Source organism: Phalangium opilio, unplaced genomic scaffold, assembly GCF_054372755.1.
Source record: "Phalangium opilio isolate 3A_F unplaced genomic scaffold, DU_Popi_V2 ptg000095l_1, whole genome shotgun sequence".
Lineage (NCBI taxonomy): Eukaryota > Metazoa > Arthropoda > Arachnida > Opiliones > Phalangiidae > Phalangium > Phalangium opilio.
In genome coordinates, this window is record NW_028324200.1 from 178,816 (window position 1) to 206,084 (window position 27,269).

The window sequence follows — 27,269 nt, forward strand, 5'->3', positions numbered from 1 at the left end:
AAATTTTTTGGAGTGAAATTGAAATTCTGGAAAACAGTATCACAGTGACCGGATAATGTATTACCTGAGATTTAAGCAGAGACCAAAGTTAGTGGAGCTCGCTTCGCTCGCTCCGAATATAACTTTAATGGAATTCAAACAAAGTATTTTTCTTATATCTATAACAATAATGACTCTTGTCAAAATAATTCGAGTCATTTTACACAATTCATTTTACGAGGGAGCAGCATTTGACCTCATTATCTCAACCCATAGACTGTGGTTCATTACAAGACACTTTTATAACGTCTTTAATTACAAACAGAAGTCCCAATTAAGGAAGTCAGTGAAGTGATTTGCTTTGGAAGAGTGTTGGCAACATATTAAGTTTTACCCGACCCAGCTCTTTTGAGTATCTTGATTTAATAATTTTTAGTTACTTTCGGTTCACCATGTTTTAAATAATTAGTCAATTTTTTAATTACTCGTAAATTATTATCAGGCCTGCGTATTATCCTATAATTTCGATATTTTAATATAATAACTATAGTCTATGTTCGCCATGTAAGTTATTGCAAATGGTCCGAGAAAATTGATAAATTTAGTCAAGACAATTTGATGAATTTGATCAGGGAAAATTGATAAATATGATCAGTGAAACTTGATGAATATGATCAGGGAAAATTGATAAATATGATCAGTGAAACTTGATGAATATGATCAGGGAAACTTGATGAATATGATCAGGGAAACTTGATGAATATGATCAGGGAAACTTGATTAATATTATCAGGGAATCTTGATGAATATGATCAGGCAATCTAGATGAATATGATCAGGGAAACTTGATGAATATGATCGGGGATACTTGAAGAATATGATCGGGGATACTTGATGAATTTGAACGGGAAAACTTGATGAATTTGATCGGGCAAACTTGATGAGTTTGATCGGAAAAAAATTTGATGAATTTAGTCAGGGAAATTTGATAAATTTGGTCAGGGAAATTTGATAAAATTAGTCAGGGAATACCTGGAAAAGTCAGGGAATTTCTTTCCAAAACTATTTTGGCAAAATTAGGTGGGCTCCCCCCCCCCAAAAAAAACTTGTCCTTTTGGAACGCCCCTGAAAATCTGTCGTCTCTGAAAACATATCTTCCTACCTGGCCCTTCTAAATAGCTTGATTTGGTCATTTTTATTAATTAAGGTCAGCTTAATTTAATTTATAGCCACTTTTTATTAATTTACTTAAAACATTAATATTAATTTCCGGGAACACAACTGACTGAACAATGCTATCTGAAAAACTGACAACTGAACAACTTATTACGTTTTCGGAATGTTATCCGGTTATATAGTTAAAGGCATCGCGATAAAAAAAGGTTACAAGTATCACCGCGATGCATAAAAAACACAGGTAGTTAAAAAATCTGGATATAGATAAAAAACAACCGTTATTTTCTCTAATTTCCAACACTCCCTCTTAAGATCGGTGGTTTCAATCTTCTATCCAGGTGGTTATTTAATTATTTCCAGTCCCAGGGCTTTGACGCAGAAGCGGTGCTTCGGACGGAACAGGCTCTTTGTACAGATGTCCGCTAGCATTTCCTCTGTTGGTAGATACCGCAAGGCTATATGTCCCTGGTCGTAGGTGTCTCGAATGAAGTGGTGCTGGATATCAATGTGCTTGGTTCTGGCTTGGAAAACAGGATTCTGAACGAGTTTCTGGGCACCCTGGTTGTCGTTGTGCAGTTCGATCGCCTGAACTGATACTCCAAGTTCGTTGAGAAGTCCTTTGAGATATATGACTTCTTTGGTTGCGTCGGACATTGCCATATATTCTGCTTCTGTACTGGACAAAGCAACGGTTCGCTGTTTCCGTGCTTCCCAGGATGCTGCAGCGCCGGCTAGTTTGAAGACATATTCAGTATATGACTTTCTATCTTTCGGACAGCCTCCATAGTCCGCGTCAACGAAACCCTGGATTGGCAATCCGGTCTTCCGATAAAGCAACCCATGATGAAGAGTTCCCTTCAGGTATCTCAGAACTCTTTTCCCGGCAATCCAATGAGTTTCGTCATAACTTGTGTTGAACTGGCTCAATGCGCTGACTGAATACGCCATATCCGGTCGTGATGACACTACCAGGTACATGAGAGAGCCTACCAGAGATTGATACGGAATTCGACTGATGTCTTCTGCTACTGGGTGTTCTGGATTTTGCAACTTGTTGTTCGCAACCATTGGAGTTGCTATTGCTTTGGAGTCTTGCATGTTGAATCGTTTCAGGACCGTTTCTGCATATTTCGCTTGGGAAATCCGGTTGGTATTTTGTTTTAGATCTTGGTGAAATTTCATTCCGAGACAGTGATGGATTGGCCATAGGTGCTTCATATCGAATTTTGTCCCAAGTTCAAGCTTTACATCAGTCATCCCATCCGGGTTGTTGCTTGCAAGGATCAGATCATCGACGTAGACTCCAATGATCATAATATCTTCCGCGACTCTTAAAACGTATAAGCAGGGGTCGCTCTTCAATGGTGTCATTCCAATCTCCGAAAGTCTTTGATGTAACTTCTTGTACCATTGACGGCCCGACTGTTTTAGGCCGTAGAGGGATTTCTTGATGCGACAGACTTTATGTCCCTCTTCTTCCAGGTCGCAGGTCCATTTCTTTGCTCTGGCAATGATTGATTTGTCGAACCGGGTTGATTTGACGATTTCTTCGAGGGATTCTGTTAATCCTTCCGGGACGACCATATATATTTCCTCCTCGAGTTCGCCATTAAGATAGGCCGTGACGACATCCATTTGGTGGACTTCCAACAGTGATCGTACGGGGTGACATTTTTGCCGGGTCGGGTTGCGAAAAAAACCCGGAAAATCGGGTCGGGTCGGGTCGGGGTTTTCCTTTTTAATAATATAAATGGAATTAACATATTCAAAAAAGTTATACATAGTAGCTATGTAATGTAAGGAATTTATTTTCTGTAATTTAGTTCCAAGTTATCACTGCTTTAGTGAATCCAATAGTAGACGATTCTGCCATATCATTGCTATCTGATATAACGTCGTGGAAGGGATTGGGGTAACTAATTGTCCCAGAACAGGCGCGTCTTCCATTTGAAAAGTTTCCAAATTGTCCTTGTCCTATGTCTTTGGCAGTGGCTGAAAGGGGTTTCTGGTACTCGTGAAACCCTTCTACCACTTTTTCAATTTCGAAATCAATTGCTCGCAACTTAACACACAATTAATACATTGGCGTTTGACGGACGACCATGCAATTGCCGATATATATCAGTTTTCTACTGGCTTTCGAAGCCTCGAGACAGAAAAAAATTAAATATTCAAGCTCGCCCTAATCAGATTAGAGTTCCTATCTACTGCATCACAAAGCGCGACCGTCAATAATAACTTACCCTCTACTACGGGCCCACCCCGATTCTTTTCAAACCCGACTTCAAAATTGACTGGCCGGGTCGGGTCGGGTTGCAAAAAACCGGGGAACTCCGACTTCCCGGGTCGGGTTCGGGTTCCCCGTACGATCACTAACTTCCAAACCGATTTCCACAGCAAGGGCCATAAGCAGTCTTATGGAGCTCGATCTAATGACGGGTGCGAACGTCTCTTGGTAGTCGATTCCTGGTCTCTGGGCAAAACCTTTCGCTACGAGCCTGGCTTTCCTTTTCTCTACTTCTCCGCTGGGTAAGTACTTCGTTCGGAAGACTAGACGATTTCCAAGGACCTTCTGGTTTTCCGGACAGTCAACGATGTCCCAGGTTTCGCACTTGATAAGCGAAACGAACTCTTCCGTTACTGCTTTCCTCCAATCGTTTTTGTACGGAGAAGCCAGGACTTCCTTCATCGACAAAGGTTCTAGCTAGGTTTGCTGACTCATCGGACAGGGTTTCTTGCTCGTCAGTAGCCTCTTCAGTAGACTCTTCTGAGACGCTCGGAATCATGTTGAATTTCTTCTTCGGTCGTCCGGGTACTCCAGTTCTTATTTTCTTTGGTCTTCCAGGACCTTTGTTCAGAACGAGGGTTTCTGAGGGGTCTTCGAAGACTTCCTCGTTTTCCTGGGCATTAGATTCTTCCGGGATTTCATCTTTGAACTCCTTTTTGACTTCTTTGAATTCTTCTCTGCCTGACGGTTTTGCAGCGTGTGTAGTGGCCGGGACTTCGATTTCGCCTTTAGCTTTGCTTCCGTATTTCAGGTTGACTTCTGGAGTGACAAAATCATCATATCCGCCTTGTTTATTAAATTCTCCCAGGAACTTGACATTTCGACTTCGGTAAATTTGCTTCTCAGACGGAACCCAGAGTCGATAGGCCTTCGAGAGTTCAGAATAGCCGATGAAAACGCATTCTTTGCTCCTGGCTGCAAACTTCCCCTTCCTTTTATTTTCGTCCAACAGCAAAGCTTTGTCGCCGAAAGACTTCAAATGTTGCAGGGATGGCTTCTTTCCGGTCCATCTGGTAAATAGTACTTCTCCATTTATGCTCCGGGAACGACAACGGTTTCGAATGAAATTGGCCGTGGCCATCGCTTCTGCCCAGAATGATGGTGGAAGTTGCGCTTGTATCATCATACATCGGGCCATATCCAGGAGTGTTCTGTTCTTTCTTTCAGCAATTCCATTCTGTTCCGGGGTGTATGGTACCGGTGAGTCTTCTTTTTATCCTTGAGTCTTTCAGGAATCTGTCGAATTCATTGTTGCAGTATTCGGTTCCGTTGTCGGACTGCAGGGTCTTGATTTTTCTCCGGGTTTCCACTTCAGCTCGATGCTTGAATTCTTTGAAGGCTTTCAACACTTCGCTCTTCTGTTTTAAAAAACTGACTTCACTCCACCGGGAATAATCATCAGTGAAAACGACGATGTACTTGGCTCCGCTCATCGACGTTGTAACATAAGTTGTAACTCCCATAACCGACACTAGATGGCGCCACCCTCTCTACAAAGGGAGAACCTCATCTCTCTTAAAGAGAGACAGGAATGCGCTCCTAGAGGCATTCGCGTTATCGCGCTGGTATTGTCCAGTCATGATACTTTTCCTTGAAATAAAGTCTTTATAAATCTAACTCCATCGTCGTCAATTTATAACCTAACATGGTGATAGAGGTGGGATATTTTGTGTTTCGTCTTTCTTAAAGATTACCCCAATCTAGTTTTCACGTCGCGTTACGGAATTTAGTGATTCTCGCGACCTCGTGCGCTCCGCCATTATGACGTCCACGTTCAAGAGCCCTCCCGAGTTTGTCCCAGGCTCGGATCCTACATCCTCGTGGGCCGATTATAAAGAAAGCTTTGAAATTTACGCCGTTGCTGCGAAATTGAATGATGAAGACGTTGCGACCCAACGCGCGATCTTTTTACATATTCTCGGTCCTGCTGGCCGTCGAACGTATAAAACTTTGCCTATCACCCTCGAGGGTGACGCCCGCACTTTAGCTGTGATTTTTGCGGCGTTTGATTTATACTACAAACCGTATAAGAACCTTACCTATCTACGGTATTCGTTTTTTCAAACCAAACAAGCCGCCGCACACACGTTTGATCACTTCTTGACGGATCTCAAAACTAAAGCGCAAGACTGTGAATTTTCCACCTTATTGGACTCTCTCATCACCACACAAATCGTTTGTGGTATTCGAAACGAACACCTCCGTAAGTCCCTTTTGGCTATTCCTGATCTCAATATGGCCGAAGCTGTGAAACGTTGTCAGGCGGACGAAATCTCCACACTCCACGCCGGTGCTATGGGCACCCCCGTCGTTCTATCAACGGGTAATTCAGCCTCTATGCAGTCCGTCGATGCCCTCCACCGCTACCGCACTAATAACCAACCTCGCAATAATCGCCCACGTGCTCAATTTCAACCCCCTAACCCTAACGTCCAATACCGGACGCCAGAGCGCCACAACTACTCTGCACATCCATCCGTGACGTCCTCCCACTCTGTGAATCGGCCTCACTCTGAGAAGCAAAACCAACGCTTACCACCGCGTTTTGCACGACAACCCTCAGCTACAACTCCTGGTTGTCCCAACTGCGGCCACCCACCGCATACTTCGGGCTCCTGCCCAGCTCGCAATTCCACTTGCCTGAACTGTCGCCGAAAGGGCCACTGGGCCACGGTTTGCCGTTCCACTAGTGCCCTCCTCGAATCCGAATACGTTCAAGAGCCCGACGTCTCTGATGACTCTCCCCGCGGCGGCTACTACCTAGCCGAGGGGGCCCACTTTGACTTTGATTCCGCCGAAGACTTTGAGTCTTTCGAATTCGAACTCACCGTCTGCCAATTAGACGACTCCGTCCTAACGACATCGCCTCTCTCCTCCACGGACAAAGACATTTACGACCACATCTACCTTCTCGATAACCGCGTTTCGTTTAACATTGATACCGGCTCGCAGGTAAACATTATACCCTTCGCGATATATGACACTCTTCGTTCGCGACCTTCCTTGCGGGCTCCGACCTGCAGGGCCATGGCATATTCGGGTCATCCGTTTCCCATGGCAGGGGTCCTTGAACTTCCCTGCACGTCTTACGCTGATACGGCTGTCTTCACATTCTACGTGTCGCTTGAAAATAAGACGCCCATTCTCGGCGCTTCTGCGGCCCTCCAGTTGGGCATCATCCAACACCACCGTCACCCACTTGGCCCACCGCCATCCCAATCGGTTTCCGCTCTGAGTTTGGATCCCCCCTGGATGCCATATCCCCCACTCCGGAAGACGTCGTTGCACAATTTCACTCCGTTTTCGATAAGGTGGGCAAGCTACCTGGCCAACATCACATTGAACTCAAATCTTATCCCACACCATCGATCAGCGCGGCCCACCAGATTCCCCACGCGTTTCGCGAACCTGTTCGCCTCGAACTGGCCCGGATGCAAAAAATCGGGGTGATTGTTCCCGTTACCGGCCCTTCCACTTGGGTACACCCCATGGTTGTGTCACCCAAACCCGATGGCTCTGTCCGCATTTGCATGGATCCCCGCAAATTAAATGCTTCGGGCAAGCGTCATCCTTTTCCCCTTCCCACCACCCAGGAAATATTTGCTTCGTTAAGTGGAAAAACCATATTTTCGGTACTCGATGTACAAAGTGCTTTTTGGCACATCGAACTTACGGAAGCCAGTTCGCACCTCTGTACTTTCGCTACTCCCCACGGTCGTTTTCGCTATCTCCGATACCCCAACGGTCTCGTCACTGACTCCGAGGTCTGCCAGCAGACTCTGCGCAACCTCTACCCACCGGCGGAGTTTCCAGATGTCCAAATCTCAACCGACGATTTTTTAATGGCTTCCGCCGACATGCCTTCTCACACAACCCTCCTAATTCGTGTCTTGCAACGCGCACTTGACAGCGGCATCTGTTTCGGCAGGAAGAAAATGAGTTTGGCGATCCAACGCGCCAAATATATTGGCCACATCGTGACACTTGCGGGTGTAGAAGTCGACCCTGCCAAGGTGTCCGCCATATGCTCTCTTCCACCACCCACCGACAAGGCCGCCTTACAAAGTTTTTTAGGCATGATTAATTATATCATGCGGTTCCTCCCTGGGGTCAACACTGACACGGCTCCCCTTCGCACCCTACTCAAAAAGGATGCGTTATTTCAATGGGAAGCCGACCATCAAATGCACTATGACGCACTGAAGTCGCTGGCTTCAACAGCACCAGTGCTGGCATATTTCAACCCGCAGCTACCAATTACTTTGTCAGTTGATGCAAGTCAGTCAGGAATCGGGGCGGTGCTTCTCCAAAACGGCCAACCCGTAGAATATGCGTCAACGTCGCTCACACCGACACAATGCCGCTACGCGCAAATTGAGAAAGAGCTTCTGGCGATAGTGTTCGCTTGTGAACATTTTCATTTTTACGTAGCCGGCACCAAAATCACTGTTCAGACGAACCATAACCCTCTCCTTGGTGTTGTCAAGAAACCAATACACCTGCTGTCACCCCGCTTACAGCGTCTCCTACTACGCCTATTCCGTTACAAAATGACGTTGACCTATGTGCCGGGTTCCCAATTACATATCGCGGATATGCTCTCCCGTGCCCCTGAACCACATACGCTGCTCAATACTGACCTCTTAGAAGGCCCATTTACGGCTGTTTACGCTATGTCTGTTCTTCCGACGGCTAAACACGAGGAATACCGGCAGGCCACTATGCAGGATCCTATCCTTCAACAAGTCAAACAGTTTACTTTATCTGGCTGGCCTCGCACCTTGAGGCAGCTCTGCCCGGAACTGCGCCCATTTTGGCCCCATCAAGACGAACTCCATGTCCAAGACGACTTGATCTACAGGGGTTCAACCTTAGTCGTTCCCCGTTCCCTCCAACAAACCGCCCTAAACAACGTTCATGGCTCCCACCAGGGCATCAACTCCTGCCTGTCAAAAGCCAAAATCCACTTATTCTGGCCTGGCATGTCCCATGACTTAACTCGTTTCATCCAAGCTTGCGAAATCTGCAGCAACAGGGGCCGCGCCAATCAATCGATGCCCATGCTCCCTCACCCTGTGCCCCAGTTGCCTTGGGAGATGGAGGGCACCGACCTCTTTCACATCGGTTCGCGCTCCTACATTCTCCTCGTGTATTATTATTCCCACTTTGTGGAAGTCGCAGAGCTTTCCAACACTACGACCATTAACGTCGTCAACTTCCTCAACCCGCACTTCGCGCGGCATGGGGCACCGCAGCGCCTCATTTCGGACAATGGCCCTCCTTTCAACTCGGCTGGGTTCGCACATTTTCTTGAACAATGGGGTGTTACACACGTCACCTCCTCCCCCCATTATCCCCAATCGAACGGTCTGACCGAACGGACCATCCAAACTATTAAGAACTCTCTCATCAAGGCCCAGCGGGATGGTAAGGATTTGTCGTATGTTTTAATGGATTATCGGTCCACCCCTCGGGGGTCGCTCCCATCGCCCGCCGAAATGTCCATGGGCCGACGTATCAGGACCCCCCTCACTACTAATACGCACGCGCTTCAACCGCGCTATTCAACCAACACGGATCGCAAAATCTTGCAAAATCAACAGCACGCTATGGTTTCAAGAGCCGACGCTCAACTCACTAGTATTTTACCTCCTCTCCAACCTAAACAACGGGTTCGATACCTTGAGGGCCATCGAAACTGGCTTCCAGCCACTGTAGTATCCATTGGACCCGAACCCCGCTCCTACGTCATCCGTACCGATCGGGTACAGATATTTCGGCGTACTCGCACACACCTGAAGGCGGTAGTAACTTTTAACGCACCGATCTCCTCCGCCTCTCCTAATCTCACTACACCCTCATATTACGCTCCACCTCCGGTACACACCGCTCGTCGCATGGCTACGACTTCGACTCGCAAACCTGCCCGCCTCGTGCCGGAAGCCACTACGGGAGACACCACCTTATCTCCCCACCGCAACACTCCTCTCTCGCCTCCACTAGCCGCGGCTTCCCCGCATGTCTCACGGTCACCTCCGCCTAATCCGTTCCCGCTAATCAACGACCCCCCTCTTCGCATTGGACCTCCACATGATCGTCCGGCTTTCGCTAAGCCACCAACCACTGACAAAACCCTACCCTGGCCTACCACACGTTCTGGAAGACCTCATGTCCCTCCTCTACGTTACCGGACGCAATGATGTTACTCACACCTCGACCTTCGGACAATCAAACTTCATCAATTAATCAATTAACCCCAATCCAATTAATCAAGCTGTGTTAATCAAACCTGCACCTTAATCAATTACTCACTCAAACCCATTTATCGCATACATAAAGATTGCCACATTTAAATTTTGTATGACCTTAACCCAGATTGCCACATTTAAATTTTAAAACCCATTCAACTCTCCACTCCATTTATTGGGGAGGAAAAGATGTAACATAAGTTGTAACTCCCATAACCGCCACTAGATGGTGCCACCCTCTCTACACAGGGAGAACCTCATCTCTCTTAAAGAGAGAGACAGGAATGCGCTCCTAGAGGCATTCGCGTTATCGCGCTGGTATTGTCCAGTCATGATACTTTTCCTTGAAATAAAGTCTTTATAAATCTAACTCCATCGTCGTTAATTTATAACCTAACAGACGTTACTCTCATCGGCCCGCATACGTCAGAGTGTACTATTTCCAGGACATGCGAGGTTCGGCTATCTTCGGTTTTCGGGAACGGCTCCTTCGATTGCTTTCCTTTGATACAGATTTGGCAGATTCGCAGGCTTTCACCTTTCTCAATGTTGAGTCCCGTAGCCAAATTCTTCCGGACCATTTCATTTAAACTTCTCTCGTTCGCGTACCAACGTCTTACGCTATTCCTTCTTCCGCAAAACGATTTCTCTGTGGAATGATCTCCCCGAACAGTTAGTCTCCCTCCGTTCGGTTGCGCAATTTAAAGATCAACTAAAAACCTACCTGAAGTTATAGGCTATGGAAGATCCGTTCCTATTACCTGAATTTATAGTCCATAGTGGGTACGTTCAGTAACCCTCTTTGATGAAAGCGCTTACTAAGCGATGTGAAATTTTCCCTACTGTACGCTTTTTCGCGTTTTCGGTTTTAACGTCACGATGCTCAGCGCTTGCCCATAAAAAACCATCTAATCGATATGGTTTTTTGGTGTTCTCCCATTAGATCGAATCCCATTCGACCGAATTGCCAATCGACCGATTTAATCTGAAATATGATTTTAAATCCCGCCGTTTGTGCGGTTTCAGTCTATTGGGATTTTTTATTAGGAATATTATTATTACTTAAAAGGCTATATAAGTTAATTTAGCGATAAGAACTTTCGTCTCACCGTGGCGCAGTGGAAAAGTATCGGACTACCGTGCGACAGTCCTTTGATCGAATCCCCGAAAGAAAAAGTGAACTACGTAACAATAGTTTCGTGCAATTGATTATTAATTTCATTTGAACTTCATTTCAGTTATGTTAGACAGTGTGCGAAACAATAAAGTAATAAAAAATACTATTGCAATAATGGCCTTTGAGTATTTGAAATATTTTGCGTAAATTTTATTAAAATTACGGTAATATTTTAGAGGGTTAAGGTTAGGTTTGGTTGGGTTGGGTTAGGTTTGGTTAGGTTATGTTTTGCTAGGTTGGGTTAGGTAGGGTAAGGTTAGGTTTGGTTGGTTTAGGTAAGGTTAGGTTTGGTTGGGTTGGGTTAGGTTTGGTTAGATTATGTTTTTTTAGGTTGGGTTAGGTAGGGTAAGGTTAGGTTTGGTTCGGTTAGGTTTGGTTAGGTTGGGTTATTTAGGGTTAGGTAAGGTTAGGTTAGGGTTGGTTGGGTGAGGTAAGGTGAGGTTTGGTTAGGATAGGTTTGGAAGTGGTAGGATAACCGATTTTCCAAAATATTTTAATTTTCATTGAGGTCATTGCATAATAAAAGCGGGCTTTTTCCAACAAATTATTTTTATAAAGATTCTGGAACAATTAACGCTGCATTTATTAAGTTCCTTGAACAATAAATATATGCCTTTTACAAAATATTGATTGTTTTACGGGTCATTTCAGGTTGGCTTTGATTCGGCTCGCTTACAATAGAGGCATCCTTTTAAACTTGGGATTTGACCATCACAGCTCCATTATTTATATAGGAAAGTGTATTGATAGACGCAAAATTTGACCTTGGTTAAATTTTATAAACAGCAACGGTTGCACGGCCATTAATCAAAGTGCGAAAAGTTTTGCTTAATTTATGGGTAGAAGAGTAGACCGAAAAGAACCAAGTCCCCTCGTTGACATGTTAACATCGTTTATAGTCAAGCTAGTGTGTACGTGTAATATGGAATACTATTTTTATATTAGGTTTGGTTAATTTGATTTCTTCGTAAAACAGACACCAAGAATGGGCGTAATTTGAATACAAAAAAGCTTTGAGAACAGAGATACTCGAAGCGTACGAGTCAATTATAAACCTGTATCCAATTTGGAGAAATGACCTTTGCCTGCCGTCAGACTTGTTGAGTGTCTTTGTACACGCTGGCGATGAAAATAATTTGGACCCAAGATTCACTCACTGTTAGATTCGCTGTTGCTGGTAACTTATTATATTTATTATTATATTTCCAAATATTTCTGTGCTGTATGATAGAAGCCACGGTTGTGGGTCATAACGGCGAAGCTTGCATTTTTTGCTACATGATACATTTTGGATTTCCTTTAAATAACTTATTTTTATTATGAAGAATATATAAGTGAGGTTATTGTTTTGGTGTAACTAGAGGGTGTTGTTTACTGGCCAATGAATTTCTCAATGGAATTCGTAATTACACTTGCGTAATACATTATTTATAATTTTAAGCTTATAGAAATATAGAGTTAGTTGCATATTCAGAAAATGACGTAGGTGGATATTCATAGTCATGGCATTTATATTTCCAAACTTGTTAAATTTAATTTTTGTATTTTGGTTCCACCCTAGGAAACACAGACGCGAAAGAATAGGTTTTCCTAGCCCCTCAATCGCCTAGAAGTTTGTCAGAAAATGTCGTAGCAGAGGCTCTTTCCTCATTGGATGAAAAATTTGCTTTAAAAGAAAAAATTAAAGGTATGTAATTTAATGCATGTGAAGATGATGTGGAAAGTTGCAGTTTGAGTGACCTAATGGGCGGTCATATTAAGTATGCAGTAAATTATTTTCTAAGTTTTAGTTAAATTCTAGTCCATTTAAACTCTTCTAAAATATTCTTACTAATTTGATTTATTTAATTATAATTGAATCCCGAAGTTGATTATTTTTTTTGTAACTAGAAACTCCGTGTGCAACGAGAGTCTCTAAAAAAAAATTTAGAGATCAACGACGATGAAATTTTAAAAAGATCTGAAGAAGAACATAAAAAGATAAAAATTGCTAATGAAAACGCCGTAGAAAAATTAAGGAAAAAAATTCCGAAACATTTTTCGGAAAAAATTTACCAGCTATGCGACGTGGTACCGTTTTTAGATACTCTACACGAACAGTTTAAAGTCGGCACGTACGAAGACGCTTTAAAATTTGTGAAGCAAATGAGCAAAAGAGTTAATCTTTATGACATATTGTATTTCAGTTTGCAAATCCAAATTCATTTTGCTTTAAATTTGGCAGTAGGTTATGCGTTTGAGCATAAGGAGGTGGGTGGTAAGTATGCAGACTTTTCATGCATTTCTCTACTCTATTTTTATAGTGTAATGTAATGGTAGAATGTATTTTTAGAGTGTAATTTAATGGTAGAATGTATTTTTAGAGTGTAATTTAATGGTAGAATTTAATTATTAGTGTACCCTTTTTAAATCTAATTAGATTGGGAAGATTATATTAAAACCGTAAAATTTATAGTATTTTTCAATTTGTAATAGTTGCTTTAAAATGCCCTAATAATAATAATTTGATAATCGAAAAATTTATACTTATGAAGTGCGTCGAATATCCTGAAGCTAAGTGATTTATTCATCTATTAAAGCACGGCACTATTTAACCCTTCATTTTTCAAAGTGCGCTCGCTTTTAAAATAGTGATAAGTCTGGCTTTGCTAATTGGCATTTCGCCGTTTTTTACAAATATAATTTTTTCTACAATTAAAATAAAGTGTTAGGCTTAGCGTGATAAGTTTAGTAACATGAAAAATCAATAGATTTTACCAAAAGCATTTTAATATTACTTTATCGATCTAATTTGTTTAAAAAATTAAAGTTTTATCATTTCATACTAAATTAAATGGTAACACTTGCATGTGACATATATCGTTCTGTTTCGTTACTTGTTAAATTTTTCTACAGAAAGTTCTAATGCACCATTATCAAATAATGATGAAATTTCCAAAGATTTAACGGATGGTAAGTACAATGGTGAATTTAGCTAATTAATGGTAGCGCTTGATTTCAACTATATCGTTCTTTTTCGTTAATTTTTAAATTTTTTGCCAGAAAGTTCAAATGGAGAAATTCCAAAAAATATTGAAACTTCCAAACAGCTCACGGATGGTAAGTACAAAGTAAAATTTATCATTTCTTGACCCATTTCCTAGGGCGTACTTAAATGTTACTACTAGGGAAATATTTGAATATATTTTCATTATATATAATGTTCTATGGACAGTTTTGGAAATAACGAGGATTGTAAGTATAAATATAAATAAGCGTCTCTTGACCCATTTTTCGATAGTTTTAATGTTTTCAAATTTCAACACCTTTCTGTTTTACAAAATAATCTGTATTCCTTAGCAAATTCCGATATTCTATATTCAGATGTAGTATAGCTTAAGTAATATATAAACAGCCATTTCAAATAACAATATTAAAAAATCTTTGGAATATCAAAATGAAACAGAGCTTTAAAGGAATGGTTCACCCATAAACATTTTTTGCTGTAATCCCTTTAATTACACCCAAAACCAAGATTTCGAGGGTTTAAAAAATTTTACATAAAGTATATTTTAATTAAATCAGAAAAACTAATAGCATTGAGGACCTTATAGCGCCTGTATGGTGCTTTTCCGCAAAGCCAGAGAGAGTGCGATACGTCACTCTCATATATTAATTCAGTCCTCCATCTTATTGGCCGAGGTATCTATAGGACAAGCTTCAACTAAAAAGTAAACTCGACTATTATGCGGTTGAGCGCTAGACCGGCGACAAGTTACGTTGGCAGCGCCCGTAGAGAGAGCCGTATTCAAGCCCGTAGACCGCCGTAGCCAAGGCCTAGCAAATCGTGGTATATCGTAACCATTTTTATGCACTATAAGGGTACTTATAGTGATCGGGAACAGTATAAAAACTAACCGCACTCCTAGAGTTAATACTCTGACAGTCTTTTATAATACAATTTGGCGTTTCAGCAATTAATTTTGTTTCAGATTGATCAACGAAACGACTAACGAGAGCTAAACATACTTGAAGACGAAATTGCCAGACTCAAAAAATAACCCGACCTAAATTTTTCTGCTTGGAGTCTCATTGGCTAAACGCTATTTAAACCAGCCAGTCATCTGGCAGGTCTGGCCAAGCACGACAGTGAAGTTTAGAGATAGGGGTTAAGGGTTTTGTCCATATAAAATTTTATTTTAATTATAAAATGAAAACTATCGCTAATAATTTAATTTCAGTAGTACCACTATCTTTATAAAAGTACTATTGACGCTAACAGAAAAAAAGTTTATGGGTATACCATTCCTTTAAAGCTGCAAAAGTACTAAATGCATCATAATTACGAAAAATATTTCCACATATTCATTTTATATTATGGAAAAAGGGAATATTAGGATTCTGTATGGCGAGCCAAAGCGGACAAAATTCGAAATTCGCTCTCCCTCCTTAGATATTTCGCGCTCTCCCTCCTTATAATACCCTCGCTCCCTCTCTTTAAACCTCGCACCCTCCCTTCAAAACATTCCCTCTCTTTCAAAACCTCGCTCCCTCCTTCAAAACCTTCCCTCTCTTTCAAAACGTCGCTCTCCCTCTTTTTAATACCCTCGCTCCCTCTCTTTAAACCTCGCACTCTCCCTGCAAAACATTCCCTCTCTTTCTAAAACTCGCTCCCTCTCTTTCAACCTCGCTCCCTCTCTTTAAACCTCGCTCCCTCCCTTCAAAACCTTCCCTCTCTTTGTAAACCTCGCTCTCCCTCCTTATAATACCCTCGCTTTCCCTCCTTATAATACCCTTGCTCCCTCTCTTTAAACCTCGCTCCCTCTCCTTATAAAAGCCTCGCTCTCCTTCCTTATAATACCCTCGCTCTCCTTCCTTATAATACCCTCGCTCCCTCTCCATATAAAAGCCTCGCTCCCTCTCCTTATAAAAGCTTCGCTCCCTCTCCTTATAAAAGCTTCGCTCCCTCTCTTTATAATAGAGTCACTCCCCCTCTTTATAATAGAGTCACTCCCCCTCTTTATAATAGAGTCACTCCCCCTCTTTATAATAGAGTCACTCCCCCTCTTTATAATAGACTCGCTCCCCCTCTTTATAATAGACTCGCTCCCCCTCTTTACAATAGCCGCGCTCTCTCCTCGGAAAAAACGGTCGCTCTCTCCCCTCAAGAAAGCGTCCAAGCTTCCTTGTTTTTTATCGTTGCCTTCCACAGTACATTTTTTTGTTGGGATGCGCTATTTTGCAAGCCATACAGTTGCGGTGAAGATATTCAAACAGCTCGTGCTACTTTGCAGACCGTTATTCAGGAGACTCATACTGCAGACTCTGTATAGGTTGGAATTATATACAAATTATTACGGATAATTACAGATAATTACAAAATAAAGTGCAAAATAAACTAAAATCTTATTATCCATATTTTTTTCATGTAATACCAGTGACGTAGCTTATGGTTAAAAAGACAAAGTTCTGGTGCTTAACTATGCAAACGTTAGCTCACACGATTGTCAGATATTGAAGAGGTAATTTCGGAATTTACTCGGGTACAAGCATGCTTGTTGTAGTGTTTTTCGACAGTCATTTAGGCGGTCCAAAACAGTCCGAAAATTAGTGAGTGCACTTTTCGGCAAATTGCAAAATGAATTAATTAATCTTCATTAACAAATTAATTCTAATATTAATTTTGTCTGTAAGTTGTACTCAAGCATTTTTTTGTGCAACTTTAGAAATAATTGCTTTTGTGTTATGAATTTAATTCACTTTAAGGTATGTTTCCATTTCTCCCCATCTCAGAGTTAATAATCGGATTTTTTTTCCCAATTTTTAAGATTTCCATTTCTTCCAATCGGATTTTTTCTCCCAATTTTTCAGATTCCCATTTTCCCCAAAACCACATTCCTCCCAAAGCTCTTAGATACAGAATTTAGTAAGGTGGAATTGATTAGGTTCGTTGCAGTTGTAATTGATTACATTAGGTTAGGCTTGGTTGGAATTGATTAAATTTGAAAAGGTTGGATTTGGTTGGCATTGATTAAATTTGGTTTGGTTACGTTTAATTGGAATTGATTAAATTACGTTAGTTATATTGCAATGGTCAAATCACAAGTTTAATAGGATACCTCTATTGTAGCATGACCTAACTGAACCAAACCGAACCCTAACCCCAACCGAACCCGAACCAAACCTAACCCTAAACGAACCTAACCTAACCAAAACCAAACCGAACCTAACCCCAACCGAAGCCGAACCAAACCGAATCCAACCCGAACCAAACCGAATCCAACCCGAACCAAACCGAATCCAACCCGAACCAAACCGAATCCAACCCTAAACGAACCGAACCTAACCTAGCCAAAACCTAACCGAACCAAACAGAACCTAACCTAACCTAGCCACAACCTAACCGAACCAAACAGAACCTAACTGTGTGGGAATGGGTTATGGTAAAAAATGGCGAACTAAAATTTTAATTCTAGAGGGCCGGTAGGCCCTTCTAGATAAGATCCCACACCCTCCCGTAATGTTAAATGAAAATTCACAGATTTTCGCCGATTTTCCCATAGGAATAACAGGGGATTTTGGTGCTCCAGCACATCGAAGCATTTAAAAACTAAAGCGAAGTTACGTTTCGGAATACTTTCAAATTAACAAGTAACTATTCAAGGTGTGCCTTTTTCAAGTTTCATCAAAATTAATTAAGTCTAAGTATGTTAATTTATTTAAGAATGTAAGTACCTCAAAAGATTATTCTACAGCAGACGACGCTAATTGTTCATTACTCTAAAGTAGACGACGCTAATTTGCCATTTCACCGCCTTGAAACTTTAACTTGATATTTTTCAAAAAATATAACACTATAATTATTAAAAAATTCTCTGTCGGGTCTAATTTTCGTTTAATTATGTGTCTCGGTTGAAATTCTATACTTAAGATACCTTTTTAATTTATATTTTAGATGTTAGTTTCGACCAAGGCTTAAGTTGGCTTACTTAGGCCATGGATTTATAATAGAAGCTTACGCTTCATGGATATTTCACTGTAGCCTTCAGTAAGGCATTTTGATTTTAAACACATTTATGTCATAAAAATTCGCGCTGATGACGTAGAAATTGAGACAAACTTTTTTCTTTCGGCGCGCGTGCGCGCGCGCTTTTCTAAAAATATTTTCGCGCACGCTATTAAAAATTAGAACTCGATCATGTGAAAAACTTCAACCCCCTCTGAATTTGCCTCAAATTCTACGTCACAAACGCGCGTGCCAGGCTGGTACTATTTCAGACGAGGAATAAATGTGCGCGTTTTAAGGTGAGTGAAATATCAAGGAAGCGTAAGCTTTTATTATAAATCCATGCCTAGGCAGACTATTGAGTGAATCTATGCAATGGGTGGTTATAAACAGGGCTCGACATAAGGCACTAGTCAAGGCATTTGACTACTAAAAAAATGCCTTGACTACTAAAATAAATCGAAATCTGGGGGTTCACTAGTCAACTTGACTAGTTAAAAAATGTCAAAAATATTCGTAAACCATGCGTCTCACTAGTCAGTGACTACTAAAATAAACTGGGATAGGGGGGCTCACTAGTCAGGCTGACTACTAAAAAAATATCCTTATGTCGAGCCCTGTTTATAAAAGCTTGAAGGATAGATGGAATAGTGTTTTAAATAAGGATTTTTCTAAAACTGGACCTGTGGCCTAGGTATTTTAATTAAAATAACTGGCCACGGTGCCACTCACTGTAAACGTACAAGGGCAGTAACCGCAATGTCATGGATAATTGCAATCGTAAAGTGGACTGTAAAAGATACGGATTTGATAGTTTAAAAATCGTGGCAGGATGTTGGTTTTGAAGTTGACTATAAAGCTCGGGTTCTAAAACGAATTGTGAGCCGTATCTTATAAGAATTAGTAGAAGTGTAGAACCATTTTTAACCTCGTCCTAGAAGTGAAAAATTTCGCATTTCAGGCAAGAAATTGTTTTATAAAAGATTAATACAAATGCAAACTGAAGGAACAGATATTATATAAAAAAGGACTTGATTTGCGCAAGCCTAAGAAACAAAACGATAAGAGTTTTTTCCAGTTGACTGAAGCGCGGATATTTTATTTTTCTATATAATTTTAAAGACAATCCGTATTCTACTACTCTTCAGAATTTAATTCAATCTCCTGATTTTACTGGTAATGGATTTATTTCCTATAAATTAATTGATATAAAAAATTACTTATCTCAGATTTTTCAACAACAATTCCATTTTCGTAAAATTGTATCATGAAAAATCTGAGATAAGTAATTTTTTATATCAATTAATTTATAGGAAATAAATCCATTACCAGTAAAATCAGGAGATTGAATTAAATTCTAAAGAGTAGTAAAATACGGATTGTCTTTAAAATTATATAGAAAAATAAAATATCCGCGCTTCAGTAAACTGCAAAAAACTCTTATTGTTTTGTTTTTTAGTCTTGGGCAAACAAAGTCCTTTTTTATATAATGTAGAAATGGGTTATAAAAAGTGTGTGGAATTGGGCTATGATTCTCGAAAATTGTGCAGAAATGGGCATCCTCGCTCAGATTTCCCAATCGGATTTTTTCTCCCAATTTTTCAGATTCCCATTTTCCCCGAAACCACGTTCCTCCCAAAGCTCTTAGATACAGAATTTAGTAAGGTGGAATTGATTAGGTTCGTTGCAGTTGTAATTGATTACTTTAGGATGTTTGGTTGTAATTGATTAAATTAGGTTAGATTTGGTCGGAATTGATTAAATTTGAAAAGGTTGGATTTGGTTGGCATTGATTAAAGTAGATTTGGTTATGTTTGGTTGGAATTGCACAAATTAGATTAGTATTGGTTTGATTTGGCTGGATTTGATGTTTCACTGGGTTTGAATAAATAAATTCAGGTTAGGTTTGGTTGAAATTGATTAAATTAGGTCAGGTTTTTTTTAAATTGATTAAATTCGGTTAGGTCAGGTTTGGTGGTAAGTGAATAAATAAGGTTAGATTTGATTGGAATTCATTATTAAATTTGGTTAGGTTAGGTCGAAGGGGCTGACACTTCAGGAACTCGGTGTACAAGTAGAAATTAACTCGCAAGAACTCTCACGAATTCTCCAGAACTTGGAGATCTCTTGATTGAGAACTCCTGGAAACTAGCGAGAAATCTCTAGAATTCAGAATAAACTCGCTAGAATTCTCTCGAATTCAGAAGAACTCGAGAGAACTCTCACAAATTCAGAAGAACTCGCACAAACTCTCGAATGCAGAAGAACTCGCACGAACTTTCCCGAATTCAGAAGAACTCGCACGAACTTTCCCGAATTCAGAAGAACTCGCACGAACTTTCCCGAATTCAGAAGAACTCGCACGAACATTCCCGAATTCAGAAGAACTCGCACGAACTTTCCCGAATTCAGAAGAACTCAGAAACTCTTTCTAATTCGCCATATGTCTAATCTGCGCCACTAGCGGAGGGTCTGTAAACTACTCCCATTGAGTCTAGGGCGCCATACACTGGTTCGCAGAATTTCCGTCAGATGGCGCGGCGCTCGAGCCCTGGCGGTGATTCTGCAAACCCGTGTATGGCGCCCTAGACTCAATGGGAGTAGTTTTCAGACCGTCCGCAAGTGGCGCGGATTAGAACTCGCAAGAAACTCTTTGGAATTCTATAGAACACGCAAGAAACTCTTTGGAATTCTATAGAACACGCAAGAAACTCTTTGGAATTCAATAGAACTCGCAAGAAACTCTTTGGAATTTCCTTTTATAAGGAGAGGGAGCGAGGCTTTTATATGGAGAGGGAGCGAGGGTATTATAAGGAAGGAGAGCGAGGCTTTTATAAGGAGAGGGAGCGAGGTTTAAAGAGAGGGAGCGAGGTTTAAAGAGAGGGAGCGAGGTTTAAAGAGAGGGAGCGAGGGTATTATAAGGAGGGAGAGCGAGGGTATTATAAGGAGGGAGAGCGAGGGTATTATAAGGAGGGAGAGCGAGGGTATTATAAGGAGGGAGAGCGAGGGTATTATAAGGAGGGAGAGCGAGGGTATTATAAGGAGGGAGAGCGAGGTTTACAAAGAGAGGGAAGGTTTTGAAGGGAGGGAGCGAGGTTTAAAGAGAGGGAGCGAGTTTTAGGCTAAGCACATAGTGGAGCGCAGAGCACAGCAGCGATTAGAGCGAAGAGCATAGCGGCGAATGAAAGTGGCGGTGATGAAAGAGTTAGAACACATAGTAGAGCAGAGAGCATAGCAGAGATGATAGCGGAATAATATTTTGGCGGGAAAACAAATATTCAACAATTTAAGTAAAAAACATGGATTCCTTTCTATTAACCGAGAATTCTTCACTTAAAACTTGGTACTTTCTTCAAAAAAAGAAAACCAGAAGCTGTAGTATCCATGAAATAAATAAAAGTAGACATCTCCACGGAGAATTTCATCACTTGTCTGAAGAACTTCGAAAACATCCGGAAAAATTTCATTCATATTTTCGAATGAAAATCGCAACATTTGATTACATTTTAGAAAAAATTCAGCACAGATTACTTCAAAATTGGACAAACTTCAATCTGAACCCCATTAATCCCACAGAACGTCTCGTGGTGACCTTATGGTAATTAGAGTAAATTCTTCCATTTTAATACATTATTTTGGAACGAACAATAAATGTTTAGGCTTAGAAATATAGGAAATCGTTAACCATGGATACGTGACTAAAACATAGCTATGATTTTATCTACACTTGTGGAACTTCATTGTTGCTGAGATATGTTGTAACTGTTGTCTTGCGTTACATTCTGCAAATGTGTCACTTGGGGTAGATTCATTTGTTCAGCATAAACAAAATTGTAAACAAGTTCTTGCATTTTCATTCTCAATAACATTTTATTTGGTGGCGTGAGAGTGCGTATATGTGGAGCCAGACTTTGAAAAAAACTGTCGTCTTCATCAGGTTCTTTTTTGTTCTGGTTTTCTAGAATTCTTAATTTATTCTCTTCAAGTCTGATAAGGGCGGAACCAACATCCAAATCACTGACTTTTTTCCGTTTTAAACCCTTGCTGTTAGTGGTGGACGCATTAAATTCATTTAGTTTCTCTTGAACATCATCATTCTCCAGTTGTTGGTCATCAATATTTATGACATCATTTGATTCCAAATTTAATTCACGCAGCGGAGGTTCAGTGTTTTCATCAATGAATTTATCACGTTCAACATCAGGCAAATTTCCAGTACTTGATCGGGCAGTAAACTGATCTTTTAAGAAAAGAAGACTTTCATAATATTGTCACGATGACTTCCAATTAGCATCAGATGCTCCGTCTCCAGATCGTTTTACTGGAATTTTTTTAAGGTCTTTTCGGAAAGTGTCTCGCAAAGATTTCCACTTCGACCGAACTACATTTCCTGAAAAAATAAACATACATTAAGTTGACTGTTATCGGAGTAGTAATATATTTATATTTTTTAAGGTATTTAGCCACTGGATTATCATTCAAAGGAATCGGTTTCACTTTTCGAATGGGTGCAACAACTTTGTCCCTAATTGTACGAGAAACTGTAGAAGCTATTTGGGAGGTTCTACAACCAGTTCATATGCAAGTTCCCACTGAAAATACGTTTCAACAAACTGCCAAAGAATTCTACGAAAAGTGGAACTTCCCTAATTGTCTAAGGGCTATTGACGGGAAACATATTAGAGTAAAATGCCCTCCTCACTCTGGAACTATGTTCTACAATTATAAAAACTTCTTTTCAATCGTTCTTCAAGCCGTTGCTGACGTAAATTATAAATTCATTACAAATTGATGTTGGTGGATTTGGCAAGCAGAGTGACGGAGGTACTTTCCGCTCCTCATCGCTCTTTTCGTTAATTCAAAACAAAAAACTTAACATTCCCCCGGATAATACACTGCCATCAACCGCGATTGTTGTCCCTCATGTTTTTCTGGGAGATGAAGCCTATCCATTAATGAATAATTTAATGAAACCATGAGTGAATCATATACTAGCTCCCTATAAAATACTCAGTCACACTGGCCTAATGTATCCAGCATTTTCTTCCGAATAGTAGTCGAGAGGAGGGGAGGCGGGTGAAAGTGATAGTAGACGGCGCCCTCTCTTAGGGCTTTGAAATTAATATATCGAGAACTTGAAAGTGACGATAGTTCCAAATGGTATTAACGGTTTTGGATGTTTGACTTCTTTGTGTCACATTCATTCTTTTGCTTATTGAAATATAATTTTGGTTTTACAACAGGCTTCGTTAAAAATGGGTTGAGCCTTTCTTTAAGTTTTTCTATTAGTTCTTTAGACGCATTATTAAAAAGTTTAGTAAGGTTTTCGAGATGACTATTAAGTTGTTGTTTAGCTCTTATTTTTTGATAAAGTTTGGTTCTCTCACCATAAATAGTTCCTGCCTCTGAATGTTGCCTACGGAATAAATTTTTTTATTCCGTAGGCAACGCTCTGAAGTCTGAATTTAAATGAGTTTCTATCATTTGGGCTTTGTCAAAAAATATCCAAAATTCTGCCATTTTAATGCGAAAAAATTAAAACTTCCTATTGCGCCAACCCTAACCCATTAAAATAATTTCAAACATAAAATACGACTCTGAACCGTCCGCAAACAATCACAACATTTCTAAAACGTCGTATGCTTATACTAACTACCTTTCAGTTCAAAGTTTCATTGGTTGATCTCCTTTGACGGTTTTTACCGGAAATACGTAAGCGCCGGGAGAAGTGTTATTTTCTCTCACTGTAGGTCGCATATAGGTAACACTTTTTTGGCGGGAAGAAAACGCTGGTTACATTAGGCCAGTGTGGCTGAGTAACTTATAGGGAGCTAGTATATGATTCACTCATGACAGTGTATTATCGATTTTATCAAAAGTGCTTGCAAAAGAAATAGAAATAAAAACCAAATTATGCATATCCCACCGAAATACAGCACAAACCGAATAGGGTGTCGCCAACCTTTAGCTATTCATTTTCCCCATGAGATTGTTACTATTGAAACATTGGAAATCTATTCATATTCTGAACACTTATAAGCCACAATTTGACTACAAAGAGTAATACGTATTTCTTTGTATTACACCGAGCCTTAGGCCCAAACATATTAAGTTCTGTTCCGTAAGGTTTCACACATCATTGACAGATAATACAGGGCACAATATGTTTTATCCAAGCTAAAGAAACGCCTCAATAGCCGTTCAATCAGCAGCACAAAACTCGATTGGGATGCCGAGCACAACGCAAGCCATCGACAGGTCCACACTTTCTACTAAATTAATAAAGACTAATGAATTCTGATCATTGGCTTTAATAATTTTCATGAAAAAGCTACTCAAAATATTTCTTAGTTGCAATATCCTTCAAACACTGCGTCATTAATAAAATCTCACTAGACAAATTCTATGAATCATTCTTTTATGGAAAATATTTTATCACCCACTCCTTAGTTTGATAAAAATTAAAATATTAATTTTTTCCCATTAGGAAAGGGCTCACATTTTTTCATGGCGTCCAAAATTACCCGTGTTTACGAATTAATTAGGCTCAAATTTCCAGTTAAGCCTAGGCCAAGATGAAGAGGTATTTTAAAACATTAGTAATTTTCTCGTTGTTACATAAATTTAACATAGCTAACAAGGGTTTCTACTCGGAAAGCGCATTAAGGCCTCTCAGAGAGGTCCGCACTTCTTCCCAACTTCCATCCTATGAATTTTTGAACTAAGTTTTCAGAGCTCATGAAATGCATCCTTCCCATTTTAGAGTATCTCTCCAAATTGGGAAAATGGCGTCGCCTTATCGAGTCAGCAACGTAGGAGTGACGTCAATCACGTGAGTTGTAATCTGAACTCTCTCGTTATAAGTTTGGGAAGTACATATAGCGTTCCTTGTTTGTTTTTCAAATGTTTTCTTGCCTATCCAAAATACTGATAAGATAAGTTGGGTCTTGTTTAAAATAACCTCTGATAATATGGAGCTATTCCCAGAAGCGTTTGAAAAAGAAAGAATTTTGAAAAACACCCAACTTGAGTTCTTTGCCCGCGTCAAATATGAAATTTTTAAGGAGGCCTTAGTATGAGAAATTCTGAAGAGATAAATTTTTTTCCAGTGGACATAAATGATATGTTTGTTCAATATCGTGTTAAAAGTAAATCGGCTTTGTTTACATAATCTTCTCCCCATGAAAATCATGTACGCAAAACAAATTAATAAAAACTCTCTAAATGACGTATAAGTATAAAATCTTTATACCAGGTCAAACTAATAGCCTTATCGTTAGATGTACTTCAAACGATTTGACTAAAAAATTTAGTATCAAAGCATTTAAGGTTCGACGTCTCTGGTTCAAACGACCCAATTATCACGTTTAATCAAAGTTTAAACAATTCCTAGAATCCGGAGAAAGTTTACTTTATTTTTTAGAATTAAATTTGTTTGTAGTTCAAATAAATGGAATTTTATAGTTAAAATTATATTAACTATAATGATCAACATTTCGCGTCAATTAACTGTTTTTATTGTACACAATTTAATTACAAAATATCTCTACCCAAAACGCCACCAAGGAGAAAGTTTACTTAGAACTATTAAGGACATAAATAATTCAAAATTATGATTGTTATAGGTGTTTATTATTATTTATTTAGGCCCTAAGCTGACAAGGTTGTTTTCAATGGAAATGACTACATTATTTCTTAAGAGTCGACAGCTGCTCTTTGCACCGGATTGTCTCGTTGAATATTTCTATAAACTCAAGAGCTGATAAGATTATTTTCAGTGGAAAATTTCCGATTGGAATTACTTTAAGAGACGGGGGCTGAAAATATAGAACTTTTAAGGAATGAAGGAAATTTTGTGAATTATTATTTCTCACAATACAGAATAAAAAGGTTTTATATTCACAATTTTAGTTTAGAGCCTATTATTTAATTATTGATTAGTTTGTATAATTGGTTATAAATTATAGAAGTTCTACTTCGCGTTTCATTAGATTTAATATTAAAAAGAAAACTGACCATTTCATGTCTGCTGGACTACCGAAACTAGAGTGCCAAAATTTTACCACTAACCAGTATAGTGTGCTAAAGAATATAGTTTTTTATTTAATGTTAGTTAAATCAAGCTTAAGGCTTTTCATTGGCGATGGCAGTTATGAGCAGATTTAACTTAAAGGTTGTGATTGGTTGTTGATATGAGGAAGAAAACATAATCCGATTCAGATCAGTTCATTTTTTCATGAACAATGAACTGTGGGTGTAAGGTCAGTGCAATAGCCTTTACACTAAATGTTTAAGTGCTTTACGCCATTTAATTTATGAACCATAACTTAACCATATATATTTCCCACGGGCTTGGAGAATTTTTGTACTGTGCTTTATCACACTGACATGAGACTGGAAAAGCTATTTTTTACGGTATTGAAATGCAAATTTCCGGGTTGGCTTTTGGTATATGAAATGAAACTATATTTAATTAAATTCAATACCATCATGTATTAGCACGTAGTTTTCCAACATTTCGGTTTTAAACGAGTTTAATTTCAAACTATTACGTTTTAAACACGTTCCGGTTTTATAAGGTTAACTTTAAAACGCATCCTTTTGTCAAATGTTTAGGTTTTAAACGCGTTGTTTTGTCAAACGTTTAGGTTTTAAACGAATTTAGTATAAATCGTTTAGGTTCAAAATTTCCAAGTTTTGAACATTTTATTTTTCAGAATTTTTAGGTTTTAAGCACGTAAAAGTTTCGAGTGTTTGCGATTTAAGCACTTTTGAGTTTCCGAATTTTTAGGTTTCAAACTATGTTTCTTTATTAATTTTAGACCCTCACACCTGACTTACCTTGTATTAAATTTCAGAGAGGCACTTCAAATATTTTAAGTGTAATTCACAATTTTAAAAACTAGTTAGTTTTATCTTTGGATAATATATAAAAATTCACTAAATATGATCAAACAAGTACACTCGAAATTAATTTCTATGTGTGAGTAAAGGTTAATAGTGATAATGGAAAAATTAATTGATACAAGCTAAATGGTGTATTCAATATTGATATCTCAACACGTAGTCTCTTCTAAATAATTTCATGATAAAATGTTTTCGGAAAATCTTACTTTAAATCATGTTTTTAACAATAAAAATCGCAACTTATTTTTTAAACAAAATTTTTGCCAACCCTGGCAAGGACCCTTTCTAACATCATAAAATCGAAAATTATAGGAGCTCTTGATTTTCGTGTTCGACTTCGAAGTACATGTTCGTGGTCCGTTGGTTTAGAGGTATGGTACTCGCTATGGGTTCGAGTTGTACCGGGTTCAAATCAAAGAGGGTCCCGTCTTAAAGCTTCATATTGTAAATTTAGAAGTTTATGGCTTTCGTATTTTTCTTCTTAATACGTTTTCGTGGTCCGTTGGTCTA

At 39.6% G+C, this 27,269-nt stretch overlaps 1 protein-coding gene across 1 annotated transcript; it reads left to right on the forward strand.

Annotated features, from left to right (window-relative positions):
• The first annotated feature begins 4,917 nt into the window (after positions 1-4,917).
• On the forward strand, positions 4,918-9,642 carry LOC149635023 (uncharacterized). The gene is made up of 3 exons (XM_089850903.1): positions 4,918-5,007; positions 5,147-6,753; positions 6,816-9,642. The coding sequence occupies exons 1-3, from the start codon at positions 4,918-4,920 to the stop codon at positions 9,640-9,642; spliced, it is 4,524 nt and encodes a 1,507-aa protein (XP_089707029.1).
• Positions 9,643-27,269: the final 17,627 nt, after the last annotated feature.

What these genes read in the sequence shown, in the direction of transcription:
- LOC149635023 (XM_089850903.1), top strand. Translation starts at nt 4,918, where the DNA reads ATGGCGCCACCCTCTCTACAAAGGGAGAACCTCATCTCTCTTAAAGAG. An exon ending in GCATTCGCGTTATCGCGCTG is followed by an intron (nt 5,008 to 5,146) that starts GTATTGTCCAGT and finishes ACCCCAATCTAG; the next exon opens with TTTTCACGTCGCGTTACGGA. An exon ending in TTCACTCCGTTTTCGATAAG is followed by an intron (nt 6,754 to 6,815) that starts GTGGGCAAGCTA and finishes ACCATCGATCAG; the next exon opens with CGCGGCCCACCAGATTCCCC.